This window comes from Loxodonta africana, chromosome 4 (genome assembly GCF_030014295.1).
Source record: "Loxodonta africana isolate mLoxAfr1 chromosome 4, mLoxAfr1.hap2, whole genome shotgun sequence".
Lineage (NCBI taxonomy): Eukaryota > Metazoa > Chordata > Mammalia > Proboscidea > Elephantidae > Loxodonta > Loxodonta africana.
The window spans coordinates 54,193,547-54,212,503 of record NC_087345.1 but is presented as its reverse complement, the minus strand read 5'-3'; the positions used below and the strand labels follow the sequence as shown (position 1 = coordinate 54,212,503).

Sequence of the window (18,957 nt, the reverse complement as noted above, 5' to 3'; positions counted from 1 at the left end):
TTTGGGAAGACTGGATTAAATAAATTATTTTCAGTAACCTGATTTTAAATGGCACTAATCTAAGAATGTTATTTCAAGGATTTTAAACAAATTGCCTGTTTTCCTTCTAGGGTTAAAGAAATACACAAAATACAAAATGAGAGTGGCTGCTTCAACCCATGTAGGAGAAAGTTCTTTGTCTGAAGAAAATGACATCTTTGTGACAACTCCAGAAGATGGTAAGAATATCAAGTGCAGTTTTAATAAAAAGAAGCAAGTAATGTTGATTGCTTACTGCCATCTACCTCATGCTACCTTCAGTGTCTGAAACAAGTATGATCAAATATACGTATTTAAAATTTTGTTTTCTTCCACTAGAACCAGAATCACCACCTCAAGATGTTGAAATAATTGATGTTACTGCAAGTGAAATTCAGTTGAAGTGGTCACCACCTGAGAAACCCAATGGGATTGTTCTTGCTTATGAAGTACTCTATGAAAATACAGATACTTTATTTATAAAGAACACTTCAACTACAAACGTAATTTTAATGGAGTTAAAACCCTACACCCTCTATAACATTTCTGTAAGGTCGTATACTAGATTTGGTCACGGCAATCAGTTATCTTCTTTACTCTCTGTAAGGACTTCTGAGACTGGTAAGTTTGTTTGTTTAATGATATGTAGTAATGTAGTGGTGCCCTGGTGGCATAGTGGTTAAGAGTTTGGCGGCTAACCAAAAGGTCAACAGTTCAAATCCACCAGCCGCTCCTTGGAAACCCTGTGGGGCAGTTCTACTCTGTCCTATAGCGTAGCTATGGGTCAGAATTGACTTGATGGCACCTAACAACAACAACAGTAATGTAGTAAACATAGCTGACAATTACCATATTGTTCATATTTTGCATAATAAAAAAAGATTATTCCACTATGTAAAATCTAGAAATTCATTTGCTATTTCTGTTAAAAATGTGGAAAAGTCTTGCTCTGGAAATATTTACAGTCTTATTTATATATAAAGGAAATCTAAAATAAAAATCAGTGAATTTTTCAAATGAAAGGCCTTAAGAAACCAAAGTTTCCTTTAATGTACCTATAAATTTTGGGTTAAAAACTACTTGCTTTCAAATCAGATTAAAGAGAGACACAGTCTTAAGAATAGATTCTTATACTCTAATGGGGTTTATATATAGTTAGGGGAGCATAGTGGGAACACAGAGAAGGGAATCCCTGGAAAAGCCTCATGGAGGAGGTAGCACTAGAGGTAGATTTTAATGAGGAGGGTAGAGTGGGCTGGAGGATACCATACAAGTTGTGGGGTCAAGGGGAGAAGGGATATCCCATCTAGAGGAAACAATGAATGACTCATGTTTCAGTGATGCTGGAGCAAATAGGCAAGGCAAGACAAGCAAGGCAAATAGACAAGACAGGTGCTCAATGAACTTAGTTTATTGTTTATATTATGTTTTAAACCCTATATTGGAGGCATAACCATTAGGCCAATTCTGTAATGAATGCTGGGAATTAAGAACTAAATTTAGTTGTTTTTTTATCCCTTCTCTAAGAAGAACGAATATTTATTGACTAACTGTTGACTGAACCATATGAAACTGAGACTTCTTAGGTTATAAATGGTCAAATATCAGGAAGTTTCTATGGTTTAGATACTGTATTTACCTTTGGATTGTCTTCTGGAGACTGGTCATAGAAATTCATACAATGAGATGCCACAGAATTGTCCCTATACTCTTAATTGCAGAAATAAGAAGATATATAATGAGCATTTTATATCATTAAGGGTTTTCTCTGAAAGTGAAACTTAATTGATGTTAAACTGTACGTTGGCTTGTTTCATTGCTTTTATAGATACTATACTTAAATATTTTTGAGAAAAAGTATTTACTCTTTACCTGATGTAGTTTTATTTTATACCATTGTAAGAAAAGAAACATCTCTGGTGGTGCAGTGGTTAAACTGCTCAGCTGCTAACGAAAAGGTCTGTAGTTCGAACCCACCAGACCGCTGATTGGAAGAAAGATGTGACATTCTGCTTCTGTAAAGATTTACAGCCTTGGGAGGCTTCTGGGGCAGTTCTACTCTGTCCCATAGCGTTACTGTGAGTTGGAATTAACAACAGTGGGTTTGGTTTGGTAAGAAAAGAAACAAGTATGATTTCGAGTACATTCTAAGTTCCATGGGCTCTGCTAATGGCCTTTTTACGAACTGCCTTATTTAGTTCTCAGATTAAAGAAAGCATTAAGGTGTTACAATCTCCATTGTCTTTAATGGAAAAAAAAAAACCCAAGGCTCTGAGAGGTTCATCCTTCCAACAAATAAAAAAAAAAAAAAAAAAAAATTTTTTTTTTTTTATAGTTAACAAATGTTTACAATATGCCAGGCCCTATGGGATATACAGCAGTGTAGAGGAAAACAAATTTCCTGTCCTCCTAAAGTTTATATTAATTGGGGAGTGTTTAATTGCTCGAGGTAACCCAGCTGGTATGTGATGAGGCTAGGACTATAACCCAACTTTATTTGACTCTGAAGCTCATTTCCTTTTCGTAGTACATACTATTTTTGGAAGTATGCATTGTGTATGTGTTATATTTCATTTATATTCATAATTTATATTTCTAATTCATAAATTATAAAATATATCTAGAATCTTTGTGTTCATTATCTGTTGTAGTGATTTTTTGGTGAGCTTTGCACAGCATGAGGAAGGAAAGTAACAACTTTCAAAGATCCTGTTGTGATATTAAGCAATCACTGTATTTATCAATACTTCTCAAAGATTTCACTTCTTAACTGGCCACAGCATGAAGAGCACATTATCTTAATGATGACTTATAAAGCATCTTTTTTGTTAGCTAATGATTGCATTTGTGTAATCTTTTACTTATTATTGAAAAAGTAAATTTAATTTCTATTTTGTTATCTGAGCTTGATTCTAAGGCAGGGATAAGAAACTTTAAATGAATAGAAGAATTTAACTTGAGATGTAATTTAAAAATCAGGATTTTAGTTTTAGAAGATATCTTAGAAAACAGAAATCTTCATCTTACACATAGGACGTAGATAGCTGCTGTCAAGTCGATTCCGACTCGTGGTTACCCAAGTGCAACAGAACAAAATGTTGCCCAGTCCTGCATCATCCTCAAGATGGTTGGCATGTTCAAGTCCATCATTAAGACTACTGTGCCACCTCACTGAGGGTCTCTCTTGCTGGTGTCAAGACCTTCTGTTTCACCAAACACTGTGTCTTCCTGTAGTGATTGATCCCTCCCAATGAAATGTCCAAAGCAAGCAAGTCGAACAGTGTTCTGTTGTGATCCATAAAGTTTTCATTGGCTAATTTTTAAAAATAGATCGCCAGGCCTTTCTTCTGATTCGGCCTTAGTCTGGAAACTCTGCTGAAACCTGTCCAATATGGGTAACCCTGTGGGTATATGAAAGTCTGTGACATAGCTCCTAGCATCACAGGAACACGAAAGTCACCACAATAGGACAAACTCACAGACGAGTGGTGGGAGATTAGGATACCTAGGACTATTTGAGCAAAGTGACAAATAAGTCATAATAGACAAGAAATGAAGTCAGGACTTGACTCAAGGGCTCCTGTTCCACATTTCAGGGCTTAATGGACACCTGAGTTAGCTAAAACAAATGAAGGGACAGGGAAAACAACATATACCAGGCCTCACCCATATGGGTGAGTATAACTGGATCATCTTGACGCTGGACTGTAGAAGCAAAGGAGGCCTATTAATAGGGTGTAGGGGTTAATGTCCATTCTCCTGAATTCCTGCTTTCAAGTTCTCTGCATTCTGCATTAGTGTGGAAGTGGTGGGTAATGGGATCTACATTAGTGACTTTTTCTAGATCATATTTGCTGTTATTAAGTTGTTAAGCCACTAACTTTAGCTCATTTTGCAAAAAAGAAAGCTAGAGCTTTAAGTAGCCTCTCAAGATGTCATTTGAAGAAGGATGTGAGAAAAACCCAAGGCTCTGAGAGGTTCATCCTTTCAACAAATAGTTAACAAATATTTACAATATGCCAGGCCCTATGGGATATACAGCAGTGTAGAGGAGTGCTCAATATTATTATTATGGTGGCGCAGTGGTTAACAGTTCAGCTGTTAACCAAAACATCGGCAGTTCCAATCCAACATATGCTCCTTGGAAACCCTAAGGGGCAGTTCCACTCTGCCCTATAGGGTTGCTGTGAGTCGGAATCGACTCAATGGCAATGGATTTGTTTTTTTTTGATTCTTGTTATCGGGGAGTCCCTGGGTGGTACAAGTGGATAAGTGTTTGACTATTAGCCTTAAGGTTGACGACTCAAACCCACCCAGAGGCATCTTGGAAGACAGACCTGGTGATTTGCTTCCAAAAGGTCACAGTCTTGAAAACCATGTGGAGTAGTTCTATTCTCCACACATGGGGTCACCATGAATCAGAATCAACTCGAGGGCAACTAACAACAACAACAAGTTGTTATCTGAAACAAAGGCCTACTGCTCAATATTGGTACATGAGAAAGTGAAGTTTAGTTTTCAGCGATGTTTTAATGCTGCTAATTACAAATGGGAACAAATTATGTGTTCAAATGCTTTGTCTTATTTAGGGAGTGAGAGTTAACTAATGCTTGGAAGTAAAATTCTGTTGTGTTCAAGACAGCAAGGATCAATACAAGATTGATCTTGTGTATATTAATCATAGAAAGTACAGCTTACAAACTTTCTGTTTGCTTTTATCCCCCTCATATTTACGATATCCAAAAAAATCAAACCCATTGCTGTTGAGTCTATTCTGAATCACAGAGTTTTAAGAAGTTCTCATACATATTACTCTCATACATATATTACACATATTTCCATCCTTTCTTAAGACAACTTTCTCACAATAAGCCTTTATCAAATGCCTTGAATATGTTTGATTTTGGATAATAACAACTAATGGATAGTAACTTAGATGTTGGTCAAAATTTTGTGTAGGACTCTCTCAATTTATTTGTGTTAATTAATAGCATTTCCTAATTTCTCTACGTAATGGTAAAACTGTGTATGCCAAACCATAATCTTTAGGCCACTAAAGTTCACTTCCCTTTTTAGTATTATAATTAACTAAATTAATTGTTTTTATTTTTAGTTTTTAAATAGATTCAGCTTGTTCTGATTGGTTATAATCATTACTTTTTTAATTCATGAGTTATCTATTTTACAAAATACTTATAAGTTAAGAACACTCTGTTATTTCAGAAAGCTCTAAGAGCATCATAACTCTCCAAAACCAAAGAGTGTCTTGTTGTATCTGTCTGAAGATCCAGCACTGGTTATCCCCTAAGAATATGCAAATAAGAATGCAAAGGATACAAGCCTGAGGCCAGGGATGCATATTTATATTCTGACTATTGGTGGTAGGCAGGCAACTCTAGAAGACAATTTAACAAATTCCAATGGGAGAATTTTTCCAAATAAGAAACTGCCTTGAATTATAAAATTCAAACATAGTGTCACTGATGCCTTTTTTTTCCTTGCAATTGTCAAAACCCGAAATATTTAGAGAAACACCAAAAGTGCGTATAACAGAATGGATTTATTGTGAGTAGACACCATTCGAATCCAGCAGTGCCTAAACCAAAAGTATTCCAAAAGGTACTCAAAAGAGGGAACAGTAGAAGCAGGTTATATAGGTCATAGGTATGTTAATTTCTCCGGAGAAAACATCAGAACACTTACTTGCAGAGCTCCAGGCAGTAGGAGAAACAGTCACTAAGGACAAGCCATTCATTTTCTGTTTAGACCCTGAGATTCTTGCTCCTAGAAACTGGTTGTGCATGGATGTTGTTATTGTTAGGTGCCTTCAAGTCACTTCCGACTCATAGCTACCCTATCTACAACAGAATGAAGCACTGCCCAGTCCTGTGCCATCCTCATGATCGTTGTTATGGTTGAGCCCATTTTTGTAGCCACTGTGTCATTCCAGGAAAACCTGGTGGCATAGTGGTTAAATGCTACAGCTGCTAACCAAAGGGTCGGCAGTTCAAATCCACCAGGCACTCCTTGGAAACTCTATGGGGCAGTTCTACTCTCTCCTATAGGGTCGCTATGAGTCAGAATCGACTCGACGGCACTGGGTTGGTTTTGAGTCATTCCATCTCATTGAGGGTCTTCCTCTTTTTTGGTTACCCTCTACTTAACCAAGCATGGGGTCCTTCTCTGGGAACTGATCCTTCCTGATAACATGTCCAAAGTATGTGAGACAAAGTCTTGCCATCCTTGCTTCTGAGCAGCATTCTGGCTGTACTTCTTCCAAGACAGATTTGTTCATTCTTTTGGCAGTCCATGGTATATGCAATATTCTTCACCAACACCATAATTCAAAGGCGTCAATTCTTCTTCAGTCTTTCTTATTCATTGTTCAGCTTTCACATGAGTATGAGGCAATTAAAACACAATGGTTTGGGTCAGAAGCACATTAATCTCCAAAGTGCCATCTTTGCTTTTTAACACTTCAGAGATGTCTTTTGCAGCAAATTTGCCCAATGCAATGTGTCCTACGATTTCCTGATTGCTGCTTGCATGGGTGTTGATTGTGGATCCAAATGAAATGAAATCCTTGACAACTTCAATATTTTCTCTGTTTATCATGATATTGGTTATTGGTCTAGTTGTGAGGATTTTTGTTTTCTTTATGTTGAGGGTAATCCATACTGAAGGCTGTGCTCTTTCATCTTCAACAGTAAGTGCTTTTAGTCCTCTTCACTTTCAGCAAGCAAGGCTGTGTCATCTGTATGATGAAGGTTGTCAGGAGTCTTCCACCAATCCTGATGCCTCATTCTTCATATAGTCCAGCTTCTTGGATTATTTGCTCAGCATACAGATATAAATGAACTTGGTCAAAGGATACAACCCTGACACCCACCTTTCTTGACTTTAAACCACGAAGTATCCCCTTGTTCTGTTCGAATGACTGCCTCTTGATCTATGAAAAGATTCCTCATGAACACGATTAAGTGGTCTAGAATTCCAATTCTTCACAATGTTATCCATAATTTGTTGTGGTCCACACAGTCGAATGCCTTAGCATAGTCAATAAAACACAGGTAAACGTCTTTCTGGTATTCTCTACTTTCAGCCAGGATCCATCTGACATCAGCAGTGATAAACCTGGTTCCACATACTTTTCTGAATCCAGCTTGAATTTCTGGCAGGCAGTTCCTGTCAACGTACAACTGCTTTTGAATGATCTTCAGCAAACTTTTACTTGTGTGAGATATTAATGTTATTGTTTGATAACTCTCTAGAAAAGCCCAGTGCCTAAAGCAAAATGATCTTGCTAAGCTACTTACTAGGCTATTGTTTGACTTGAAGGTGGCTTTAGGAAAACAGATCCTTAAAGGCTCAAGAAGACCCTGGTGGCACAGTGGTTGAGAGGTACAGCTGCTAAGCAAAAGGTCGGTGGTTCGAATCCACCAGCTGCTCCTTGGAAACCCTATGGGAAAGTTCTACTCTGCCCTATAGCATTGCGATCAGTTGGAATTGACTTGATGGCAATGGGTGCAGGGTTTAAAGGCTCAGGGTTCAAAAGGATACATAAGGGCAGATGACCTGCAAGGGTCACCCCACCTCCATAAGCCCAGAAATCTGGATTCCAGGAGAATCAAAATGATTTTGTCAATCTGAACTTAATTCTTTTCTCTTGCTGTGAACATTCCACTTGTTTTTAATATATTCTGTATCATGTTGAACATATTTATTCATTTACTCAACACATTTGTATGGATTCTGTACTTTGTGCTACTACTGTTTCAGGCACTATAGATAAAGCAGTAAGTAAGACAAAGTCCTACCTTCCTGGAACTTAACATTCTAGAAGGGACACCAAAAATACATCAATAAACAATAGTACGATTTGATTTTACTGTGAAGAAAAAAATAGCAGAGAAGTAGCGAAGGGGCTATTTGACATAGATGAGTGTGAAAAGTCCTCCTTGAAGAGGCTATGTTTGTATAACATCATTAATAACCGTATGCTGAGCAAATAATTGGAGAAGCTGAACTATATGAAGAAGAATGTGGCATTAGTATCAGAAGAACAATCATTAACAATCTGCAATATGCAGATGACACAACCTTGCTTGCTGAAAGTGAAAAGGCCTTGAAGCACTTACTGACAAAGATCGAAGACTACAGTCTTCAGTATGAAATACACCTCAACATAAAGAAAACAAAAATCCTCACAACTGGACCTATATGCAACATCATGATAAACGGAGAAAAGATTGAAATTGTAAACAGTTTCATTTTACTTACTTGGATCCACAATCAACGCCCATGAAAGCAGCAGTCAAGAAATCAGATGACTTACTGCATTAGGCAAATTTGCTACAAAAGATCTCTTTAAAGTGTTCAAAAGCAAAGATGTCACTTTGAGGAGTAAGGTGCACCTGATCCACACCATGGTATTTTCAATCACCTCACATGCATGTGAAAGCTAAACAATGAAAAGGAAGACCAAAGAAGAATTGATGCCTTTGAATTATAGTGTTGGTGAAGAATATTGAGGATACCATGGACTTCCAGAAGAACAAACAAGTCTGACTTGAAACAAGTACAGCCAGAGTGCTCCTTGGAAGCGAGGATGGCAAAACTTCATCTCATGTGTGTTAGACATGTTATCAGGAGGGTCCATTCTCTGGAGAAGGACATTATGCTTGGTCGAGTACAGGGTTAATGAAAAAGAGGAAGACCCTCAATAAGATGGATTAACACAATTGCTACAACAATTGGCTCAAACATAGCAACTACTGTGAGGATGGTACAAGACTGGGCAGTGTTTTGTTCTGTTGTGCATAGGGTCACAATGAATCATATCCGACTCAGTGCCACCTAACAACAACAGGGTTGAATTAGATGAGGATCTGGAGGAAGAGGAAGAATCACAGTTGCCAGGTTCCTGAAGCAGGAGGAAACTGATGTGGTTGAGGAAAAGCAGGACATTTCTGTCATTCAAGCAGTATGAGATATGGGGAAAATATAGCAAGTGGGGAGAAAGAGACAGGCAGAGGTAGATCATGCCTCTTCTTGGGCACCAATCTTAGGAGTTTGCAGTTTAATTATACTGGGAAGTTATTAGAAATTATGAGGCAAGAACGTTATATGACTTACATTTTTAGAAAGTCACAGCTGAATATGTTGATGTGGAAGTAAGGTAAAAAGAAAAAGCAAGACTGACTCCTAGGTTTTTGGTCTGAATATCGAGGTGAATAGTGGAACCATTTATGAAGATGGGGGAACACTGAGATTAGTCTGGAGGAAATTCAGAAGCTCCGTTTTGAACACGTTTGAGGTATCCAAGTGGCTGTCATGAAGGCGATAGGGTATACAAGTTTAAAGCTCAGGGAAAAGATCCAGGGTCAAAGATATCTACGGGCATACCTCATTTTGTTGTGCCTTGCAGATACTATGTTTTTTGCAAACTGAAAGTTTGTGGCAACCCTGCTTGGAGCAGTTCTGTCGGTGCCAGTTTTCCAACAGCATGTGCTCACTTTGTGTCTCTGTATCACATTTTAGTAATTCTCACAATATTTCAAACTTTTTCGTCATTATTATATCTGTTATGGTAATCTGTGATCAGTGATCTTTGATATTACTATTGCAATTATTTGGGGGTGCCATGAACTCTGTCCATAAGACAGTGAACTTAATCGATAAATGTGTGTGTTCCGACTGCTCCACCAACTGGCCTTTCCCTGTCTCTCTCCCTCTCCTTGGGCCTCCCTATTCCCTGAGACACGACACTATTGAAATTAGGACAATTAATAACCGTACAATGGAATCTAAGTGTTCAAGTGAAAGGAAGAGTCCCATGGCAGCTCACTTTAAATTGAAAGCTAGAAATTATTAAGCTTAGTGAGCAAGGCATGTAGATAGCCTTGCTGTCAGGGAGAAAGCTAGACCTCTTGTGCCAAGCAGTTAGCCATGTTGTGAATGCAAAGGAAAAGCTCTTGAAGAAAATTAAAATTGTTACTCCAGTGAATACACAAATGATAAGAAAGCAGAACAGCCTTATTGCTGATTTGGAGAAAGTTTTAGTGGTCTGGATAGAAGATCAAACCAGCTGCAACATTCCCTTAAGCCAAAGCCTAACCCAGAGCAAGGCTCAAACTCCTTCAATTCTATGAAGGCTGAGAGAGATGAGGAAGCTGCAGGACAAAAGTTTGAAGGTAGCAGATGTTGGTTTATGAAATTTAAGGGAAGAAGCTGTCTCCATAACATAGAAGTGGGAAATGAAGCAGCAGGTGCTGATGTAGAAGCTACAGCAAGTTATCCCGAAGATCTAGCTGAGAATATCGATGAAGGTGGCAATGCTAAACAACAGATTTTTATTGTAGACCAAACAGCCTTTTGTTGGAAGAAGATGCCATCAAGGACTTTCATAGCTAGGAGAAGAGGTCAGTGCCTGGCTTCAAAGGACAGGCTGTCTCGTTAGGTGCTAAGGTAGCTGGTGACTTTCAGTTAAGTCAATGCTCATTTACCATTCTAGGACCTTAAGAATTATTCTAAATGTACTCTGCCCGTACTCTGTGAATGTAACAACAAAGCTTGGAAGACAGCACATCTGTTTACAACATGGTTTACTGGATATTTGAAGTCCACTGTTGACACCTACTACACTGAGAGAAATATTCCTTTCAAAATATTACTGGTTATTGACAATGCACTTGGTCACCCAAGAGCTCTGATGGAGATGTACAAGGAGATTAATGTTGTTTTCGTGCCTGCTTACGCAACATCCATTCTGCAACTAATGGATCAAGGGATAATTTTGACTATCAAGTCTTATTATTTAAGAAATGCATTTTGTAAGGCTATAGTTACCATTAAGGAGCATTGGTGGCAGAGTGGTTAAATGCTTGGCTGCTAACTGAAAGGTTGGCAATTCAAACCCACCAGCTGCTCCATGGGAGAAAGTTGTGGCAGTCTGCTACTGTAAAGATCATAGCCTTAGAAACCCTATGGGGCAGTTCTGCTGTGTCCTAGAGGGTCACTATGAGTTGGAATCTACTCGATGGCAACGGGTTTGATTTTTTTTTTTTTTTTTAAATAGTTACCATAGATAGTAATTCCTCTGATGGATCTGGGCAAAGTAAATTGAAAACCTTCTGGAAAGGATTCACCATTGTAGATGCCATTAAGAACATTTGTGAGTCATGGAAGGAGGTAAAAATATCAACATTAACAGGAGTTTGGAAGTTGATTCCAACCCTCATGGATTACTTTGAGGGATTCAAGACTTCAGTGGAGGAAGTAACTACAGATGTGGTGGAAATAGCAAGAGAACTAGAAATAGAAGTGGAGCCTGAAGATGTGACTGAATTGCTGCAATCTCAGGATAAAACTAATGGATGAAGGGTTGCTTTTTATGCACGAGCAAACGAAGTGGTTTCTTCAGATGGAATCTACTCCTGGTGAAGACCCTGTGAACATTGTTGAAATGACAACAAATAATTTAGAATCTTACACAAACCTAGTTGATAAAACAGTGTCAGGGTTTGAAAGGACTGACTCCGATTTTGAGAGAAGTTCTACTGTGCGTAAAATGCTGTGGAACAGCATCGCATTCTACAGAAAAATCTTTCGTGAAAGGAAGAGTCAATCGATGTGGCAAATTTCATTGTTGTTTTATTTTAAGAAATTGCTGCTGCCACCCCAGCCTTCAGCAACCACCTTCCCTGTCAGTCAGCAGCCATCAGCATCGAGGCAAGACCCCCCACGTGCAAAAAGATTAATACTTGCTGAAGGTTCACATGATGGTTAACTTTTTTTTTGGCAATAAAGTATTTTTTAATTAAGATATGTGCATAGTTTTTTTAGACATAATGCTTTGCACACTTAATAGACTACAGTATAGTGTAAACATAACATTTATATACACTGGGAAACCAAAAACTTCATGTGACTTGCTTTATTTGTGATATTTGCTTTATTGAGGTGGTGTGGAACTCAACCTGCAATATCTCCAAGTGTGCCTGTAATTTGGAGACATTATCCACTGGAAGGCACCTACCAACAACAACCATATCTATGGTATTCAAAGTCAATAAAAAAAAAATGGACAAGATAAATTCACAAGAAAATAGAGATGATAAGAAGCAGACACCTATGTCCTGGGGCAATATGACAGTAGACTTTGGGAAGTCAGGGGTGAACCAATCAGTCAAGGACTAAGAGAAAGTGAAGAGTGAGGTAGGAGGAAAATCAGAAGACTGTAGTGGAAGCCAAAAGAAGAAAGATTTTCAAGTAGAAGGAATTTATTTCCTATGTTCAATGCTGCTGACAAGTGAAGATGAAGGCATGAAATTGGTTAGTGGTATGGCAAAAAGGAGGGCATTGGTCACTTTACAAATGTACATTTCATGGGAAAAAATAGCGGAAAAATGCTCAGTAGGCATTAATAGGTTTAAAAAAATCGGAGAAAATGAGTAAAGGCAAATTTAATATAAAATGGAGAATAGAATGGAGCAGTAGCTGAAGGGGCAAGTGGAATCAAAGGAAACTTTTTCTAAAAGATGATAGATATTCTAGTGTGTGTGTGTGTGTACGTGTCCAATGATAGAAACAATTTAATAAATAGAGTAAAACCAATGATACAATAGAGCAGGAATAGCTTCAAGTGTAATGCCTTTGGATAAACAGGAAGAATGAAATCTAGTGAGAAATGGAGTACTAAGCCTTTGAAAGGTATAAGGAGGGAAGGAAGTTGAAGGAAAATTTGTGGTAGAAAGATGAAGAGATTAAGTACACCCGCTCCTCACATATCGCCATGGTTAGTTTCCAAAGACCAGGTCGTTATGTGAAAATGAGTGTTATGTGAAAATGGAGGATGACCACATCAGAGTACAAAATGGAAGATGACTAAATCATTACATAACTGTCACATCATTAAATAATTGCCAAACTGCTGAGAATCATGGCTCAGCCAAGCTGACATATAACGTTAACCATCACAGCCAACGTTAACCTTGCCTTGTACCTCAGCATTCATTATTGCTAGATGTATGTCATTGATGCACAAAATAGTCAGATAGTAGTTTTTTACTATTGTCATAAATGCAAAATATTAGATAACAAGATAGTCAATAAGTGAAGAATGGGTGTAGTTCTCTTCTGATTGTTTTTATTTTCTCAACAAAATGGGAATAAGGAGGCAGATGGAATGGAGGTTTTTGGAGAGAGAAGATGGTGAAAACACATAAAATAGTGGGAGAATGAATTAACAAAGAAAATATATAAGCTGCCAGGCAGTCCCAAAGAGCCACTTGAGATTTGAGGTTATAAATTTAAGTGAGGTTAGTCAGTAAAAAAAAGTGGTGTTTTATTCACCTATTTTCAGCTGTTGCATTGCAGATGTGGAACCAGCTCAGAATTTTGTTTAACCCAGATTGGGATTTTGCCAGGAAAGTAAGACAAAAAAAAGAGAAAAGAGTTGATGGAGATTGCTAGAGAATGTTTGTAGTGATGAACTGTGGATTCTAACCTGGGGAAGTAGGGAAATGAGGACATAAAGGAGGTGATGGAGAGTGAAAATTTGACAAGGGTCAAAATAATTGTTGGATTGGAACTACAAGGGTCAGTCAGCTGGCAAGATAGACCAAAAAGAGGGATTATTTGTCAGTACTGGTAATGATGAAGTCTTGGGTGTGGCCATGGAGCCAGTGGTTAAGGAGAGGTCAAGGAAAAAGGAATACAGAGTTCAGGGAACTGTATAGATAATTTGCTTGGATGCTGACATCTCTAGGAGTGGTAAAGAGGAAGTCAGTAATTCAGATGATAAAATCTTTAAAATGTTTAGGTAAGTGGAGAAGTATCACTAGATTAGTTTTATAAGGAAAGGGAGAGCATAGTGAAGTCTGGTGGAATGTGGCTTCAAAAGACCTGGGATTCTTGAAGAAAAAAAGGAGAAAGAGTTGGACAAGGCAAAAAGACCAATAAATATAACAACCTCACTCCCTATGGCTGCAGGGATTATAGAAGAAAAGCAAACCGCTTCCTGTTACTGGAGAGGGCGGAGAAATAGTGTTCTCAGCAGATTACGGAATTCAGTTAGAGACATAAAGTTAAGACAGCATTCAGAGAAGTAGTTGAGGATTTTTCTCAATGACATGGCTTGGTTTGGGAAGACCCTATAAAAGGATTTGAGTGTTTGAGAAGGAACAGTAGGATCATATCACTATGTATTGCAACACCAAACTGTGTTTTGAATTATAATATTTCCAAAACTTAAGAGGTATCAACAGTCCTATGTTAATATTTTCCTATTAAGTCTGCCTTATAGGTCCTTAACTGGTAAGAGTTTGGGGGTGGGGGGGAAGAAAGTATCTATATTTTCAAGACTCTTGAATTTTATTTCTCTACTAAATTTATTAGTACCAACTTTTATATCCATTGCATGTAGAATATTAATAAACTAAACCCATTACCATTGAGTTGATTCCAACTTATGGCAACTCCATGTATGTCAGAGTAGAACTGTGCTCCATAAAATTTTCAATGGCTGATTTTTTGGAAGTAGATTGCCAGGTCTTTCTTTCAAGGTACAACTGGGTGGACTTGAACCTCCAATCTTTTGGTTTGCAGTCAAGTACATTAACCATTTGCATCACTCAGGGACTCTAGAATATTAAAAATAAGGTCCAATTATTTTCTTTTGAAAGGAAAGAATCTTATCTCAACAAGACTCTGTAATAGCAATAGCATTTTTGAAGATAAGAACACTCACTTTTGTTACAGTAAAAACAGATTTATTGAGGGTAATACAATTTGTGAATTGAGGAAACACAGGGCAGAGAGGAATCTACCAAGTGCTCCCACCTTCTGAGGGAGAGGTGAACCTTTTATATGGTAAAGTGGGGAGGATAAACTCATGACCAAAAAAAAAAAAAATCTTGTTACTGTTGAGTTGATTCCAACTCATAGTGACCCCATGGGACAGAGTAGAACTGCTCCGTAGGGTTTCCAAGGAACAGGTGATGGGTTCGAACTGCTGACCTTTTGGTTAGCAGCCATAGCTCTTAACCACTGCACCACCAGGGCTCCAAACTCATGACAACACATGACGAATAGTAAAATGGAGTGGAGTAACAACAGACCATCAACACCGCAATTTCTCTTAACATCAGCAAACCAAGGAGAGACATACAAAGACTACCAACATCGTAATAAACAAATCCTCCCCCGGATTAGTCATTACTCTTATTCTATGCAGGCAATTAAAAAAATAAAACAAAACAATATCTTTGCAGCTGTGGCCTTTCATTTCTGATAAATATTTTTCTGCCTAAAATGCATCCATTAGAAATTCATGTATTGTCAGTGTGTTGGTGGTATTATAACTCATTTTTTGATTGTCTGAAATTAGTTTCAGTTTGCTCTAGTTAATTTTTTTGGTTATAGGATTCCAGTTGTTTTTCAAGTGATGTCATTTGTCAGTGTAATTGTCATTCCTACGTAGATAATCTATCTTCTGTCTGGTTGCTCCTAAGATATTTTCTTCTTTGGTATTCTGCATCTTCACAGTGATGTGTCTAAGTATGATTTAAAAATAAAAAAATCCTGGTTGGGATTTGTTAAGACTTCTTAATCTGAGATGTGAAATTTTTCAATAATTCTAAAAAGTCTTACTCATCATTTATTCAAATATTTCCTCTTCCTCATTCTGTATATTATCTTAATCTAAAAGCTAATTTTAGAACCTCTCAATATATGCTCTGTGTCTTCTCATTACCATTTAGTATTTTCACATGTTTTTTTCTCTGAGCTGCGTTCTTGATAATTTCTTCAACCCTCTAATCCATTTTGCTAAATTTCTCTTCGTCACTATCTAATCCACTCAACACATCAAGCGAGTTTTCATTTCATGTATTTTGTTTTTCAGTTGCAAAAGGCCTGTCTGGATCTCTTTCTAACCTGCTTGGTTATTTATATTATTTGTAATTACTTACAGAATTTTTTTGTTCATATTTTCAAATCTCTTTGATCTCTTGAAACATATTAAATATACATATTTTTATTCTTTGTGTGATAATTCTAATGTCTGAAGTCTTTGGACATCTGACTCTGCTCTGTGTATGTGTTCTTTTTCCTTTTTGTTTGCTGTCTTTCACTATAGGTGTCTGATTTGCTTTGGTGTTCGGTGATTTTATCTGGGTGTTCATATTCCCCTGAAACTTTATCTGTGGGAAATTTATGGGACCTGAGGGGAAATTGAGTTTTTCCAGAGAGGAGTTGTGTGTGTTTCTGTTATTTGCTTAGGAGTGATATCAAATCAGCATTACAGGTTCATTTTAATTTAAATTCTGAAATTGAGGTTTTTGTTTGTTTGTTTATTGTTGTTTTTTTAAGCTGTATAGGTAGCATTAGGCCACATTTGTTCAAGGTGACTGGTTAGCAATTCTAAAATCTCAGGGGATAATTTTTCTTACTCTTCTACCCTAGTATCCAGAGGGACAGCAAGAGAAAATAAGTTTCTTTTCTGTTGTTTTCTGCATGGTGGGTTTATTTTTCAATCTCCCATTCACCAAGGGTGAATATACCACCTTGCAAAAGTCTTATAGATACACTCACACTGAATTCTATGGCACCCTGTAGTAGAATTCAAGGTATCCTCCAGAGTTGTCAAAAGGTATTCTTTTGGGGTCCCAGTTCCTTATTCAGGATTACCCTTCACTCTTAAGTTGGTCCAAGGCTATATCTTTTTTCACTGGCATTTAACACAGCTGTTAGTATAGAAACACAAGATCACCAGGAATTGGTCAATACTCTTCAACGCTTCTGTATCAGGATTTCTGTTTTTACTTTTGTTGTTGTTGTTTATTTCTTTGCTTCTTCTTTTCCTCCTCCTCATCCTTGTTCTTTTTTGTTTGTTTGTTTTTGGCTATCACAAATTTCTAACTTTCTTGTCAGCTCCACAGTTTCTTTGAAAGAAAATTTGTTTTAATTTTATACAGAATTTTATTTTCATTAAGATAGTCATTCAATTTAGGCTTTCTATCTATTCCAATATTTTCCTGGAATTAAAATTCTATATATAGATATATGTTTCGGTATACATAGAGAACTATTTTAGGAACACTAAATTCAATACCACGAGAACATTATTTGATACAGAAAATTAATGCTTTCAGTAATCATATCCTGTATTCTTAGGAGACTATTTTGCAGTCAGGTCACACTGTACAACGTCATATCTAGGAGTGTTTTGTCTTGTATACATTGCATAGGTCTTGGTATACATTGAAACTAACTTATTAACCTTTATTATATTATTAATAGAGGACAGATTGATTTTTTAATCCTTTTTCTTCTGCATGTTGTACAAGAGAGACTATTGCAGTCACAAGTGTTTTAATAAAAATATCATCCTGTAGTAATTTTCCTTTGGGATGAAATTTTTCTTATACACTTGGTTGTAATATAATTTATTTACACCTTATTCCATTTAGGATGTTTATTATAATCACACTCCAGTGAATGCTCTTCTATACATATCCTAGTGCATTGCACTTAGGTGAGAATTTCAGCAGAATAGAATTTTAGGATGGAGTTGTTTTATATTTATATTTTTGTTTCTTTTAGTACCTGATAGTGCACCAGAAAACATTACCTACAAAAATATTTCTTCTGGAGAGATCGAGCTATCATTTCTTCCTCCAAGTAGTCCCAATGGAATCATACAAAAATATACAATTTATCTCAGGAGAAATAATGAAAATGAGGAAAGAACTATAAATACAACCTCTTTGACCCAGAGAATTAGAGGTAAAAAAAAAAAAGTCTAACGTTGGATATTTACATTATATTGAAAGCATCCTTTTAACTCATAAAAGTAATTCACAGAGGCACAAAATACTCTCTTGTTTTTATGTTGTACATGTTAAGTGTGATTATTTTTATAAAGGTTATGACAAATCTGGCTTTTTGGTTAAATAAGCCAATGACTGACTCTAGGTCAGTCTTTTTTTTTTTACCTTATCCTGTATCATTTTGTCTTCGTAATAGCAGTTACTATTGCTGAAGAGCTATATTTCCATTTAGTTTTAGAAAGATTATTGAGGGCCATTTCATAGTTTGCCTTTTGCATATGACTGAAGGATATTTTGTAAGTCCCAACTTAACTATTTCATTTCTATTTAGGACTGAAGAAATACACCAAATATATGATTGAGGTATCTGCTAGTACCCTCAAAGGTGAAGGAGTTCGGAGTGCACCCATAAGCGTACTGACTGAAGAAGATGGTAAATACAGTAGTGACTACTGATACACTTTGATTCCATAACATTCCAAGAAATGTGTATATAGAATGAATACCTAACGTAAACATTTCCCTAACCTTGGCTATCAGTTAGGTGCCATGTCAGCATTATACAGAGATTTTAAGAAGCTAGCAAAGTCAGATTTGCTTTCTGTAAAATGCTTTTCTTGCATCTGGAGTCATCAGTACTCTTTAAAAAAAATCAGTAATAATTTTTCCATGGGAATTTTTAAGACTAAAAATTTGGTTTGAACAGCTTCAACATTAACTGATGTTTGTTATGACTATGCTTTTCAAGTTTAAATTTATTAGAATAGACATTAACATAAGTTTTGTTGTAGCTTCTCTTTATGTCAACTTTCAACATTTCTTATGGTATTAAGATTAGCTTCCTAATGAGTTTAGGCTGTTTTCCGGGTCTCTCTGCATAACTGGCCATGATGCTATTTCTGAATGTTAACAACCTTCATAGCGAATACGTAAGCATACCTTTTTTGAACCTGAATAAAATCAACTTTACCCCTAAGGCCACTTTACACTGGTACTTCACCGAGTTATAGGCATCTCTCATGCTAAGAAAATTACTTTTTGAAGGATATATTTGGGATTAGTATTCACATTTTATGTTTTATACATTGATCTTGAGAATGATCATTTT

The 18,957-nt window shown here is 36.8% G+C and overlaps 1 protein-coding gene across 1 annotated transcript in view; it reads left to right on the top strand.

Annotated features, from left to right (window-relative positions):
- PTPRQ (protein tyrosine phosphatase receptor type Q) overlaps nt 1-18,957 on the top strand; it is a 253,770-nt gene that overhangs the window by 40,954 nt on the left and 193,859 nt on the right. Inside the window, 4 exon segments of the mRNA XM_003405222.4 lie at nt 111-218; nt 358-639; nt 17,623-17,805; nt 18,181-18,282. Coding sequence (XP_003405270.2) covers nt 111-218; nt 358-639; nt 17,623-17,805; nt 18,181-18,282 — 675 coding nt within the window.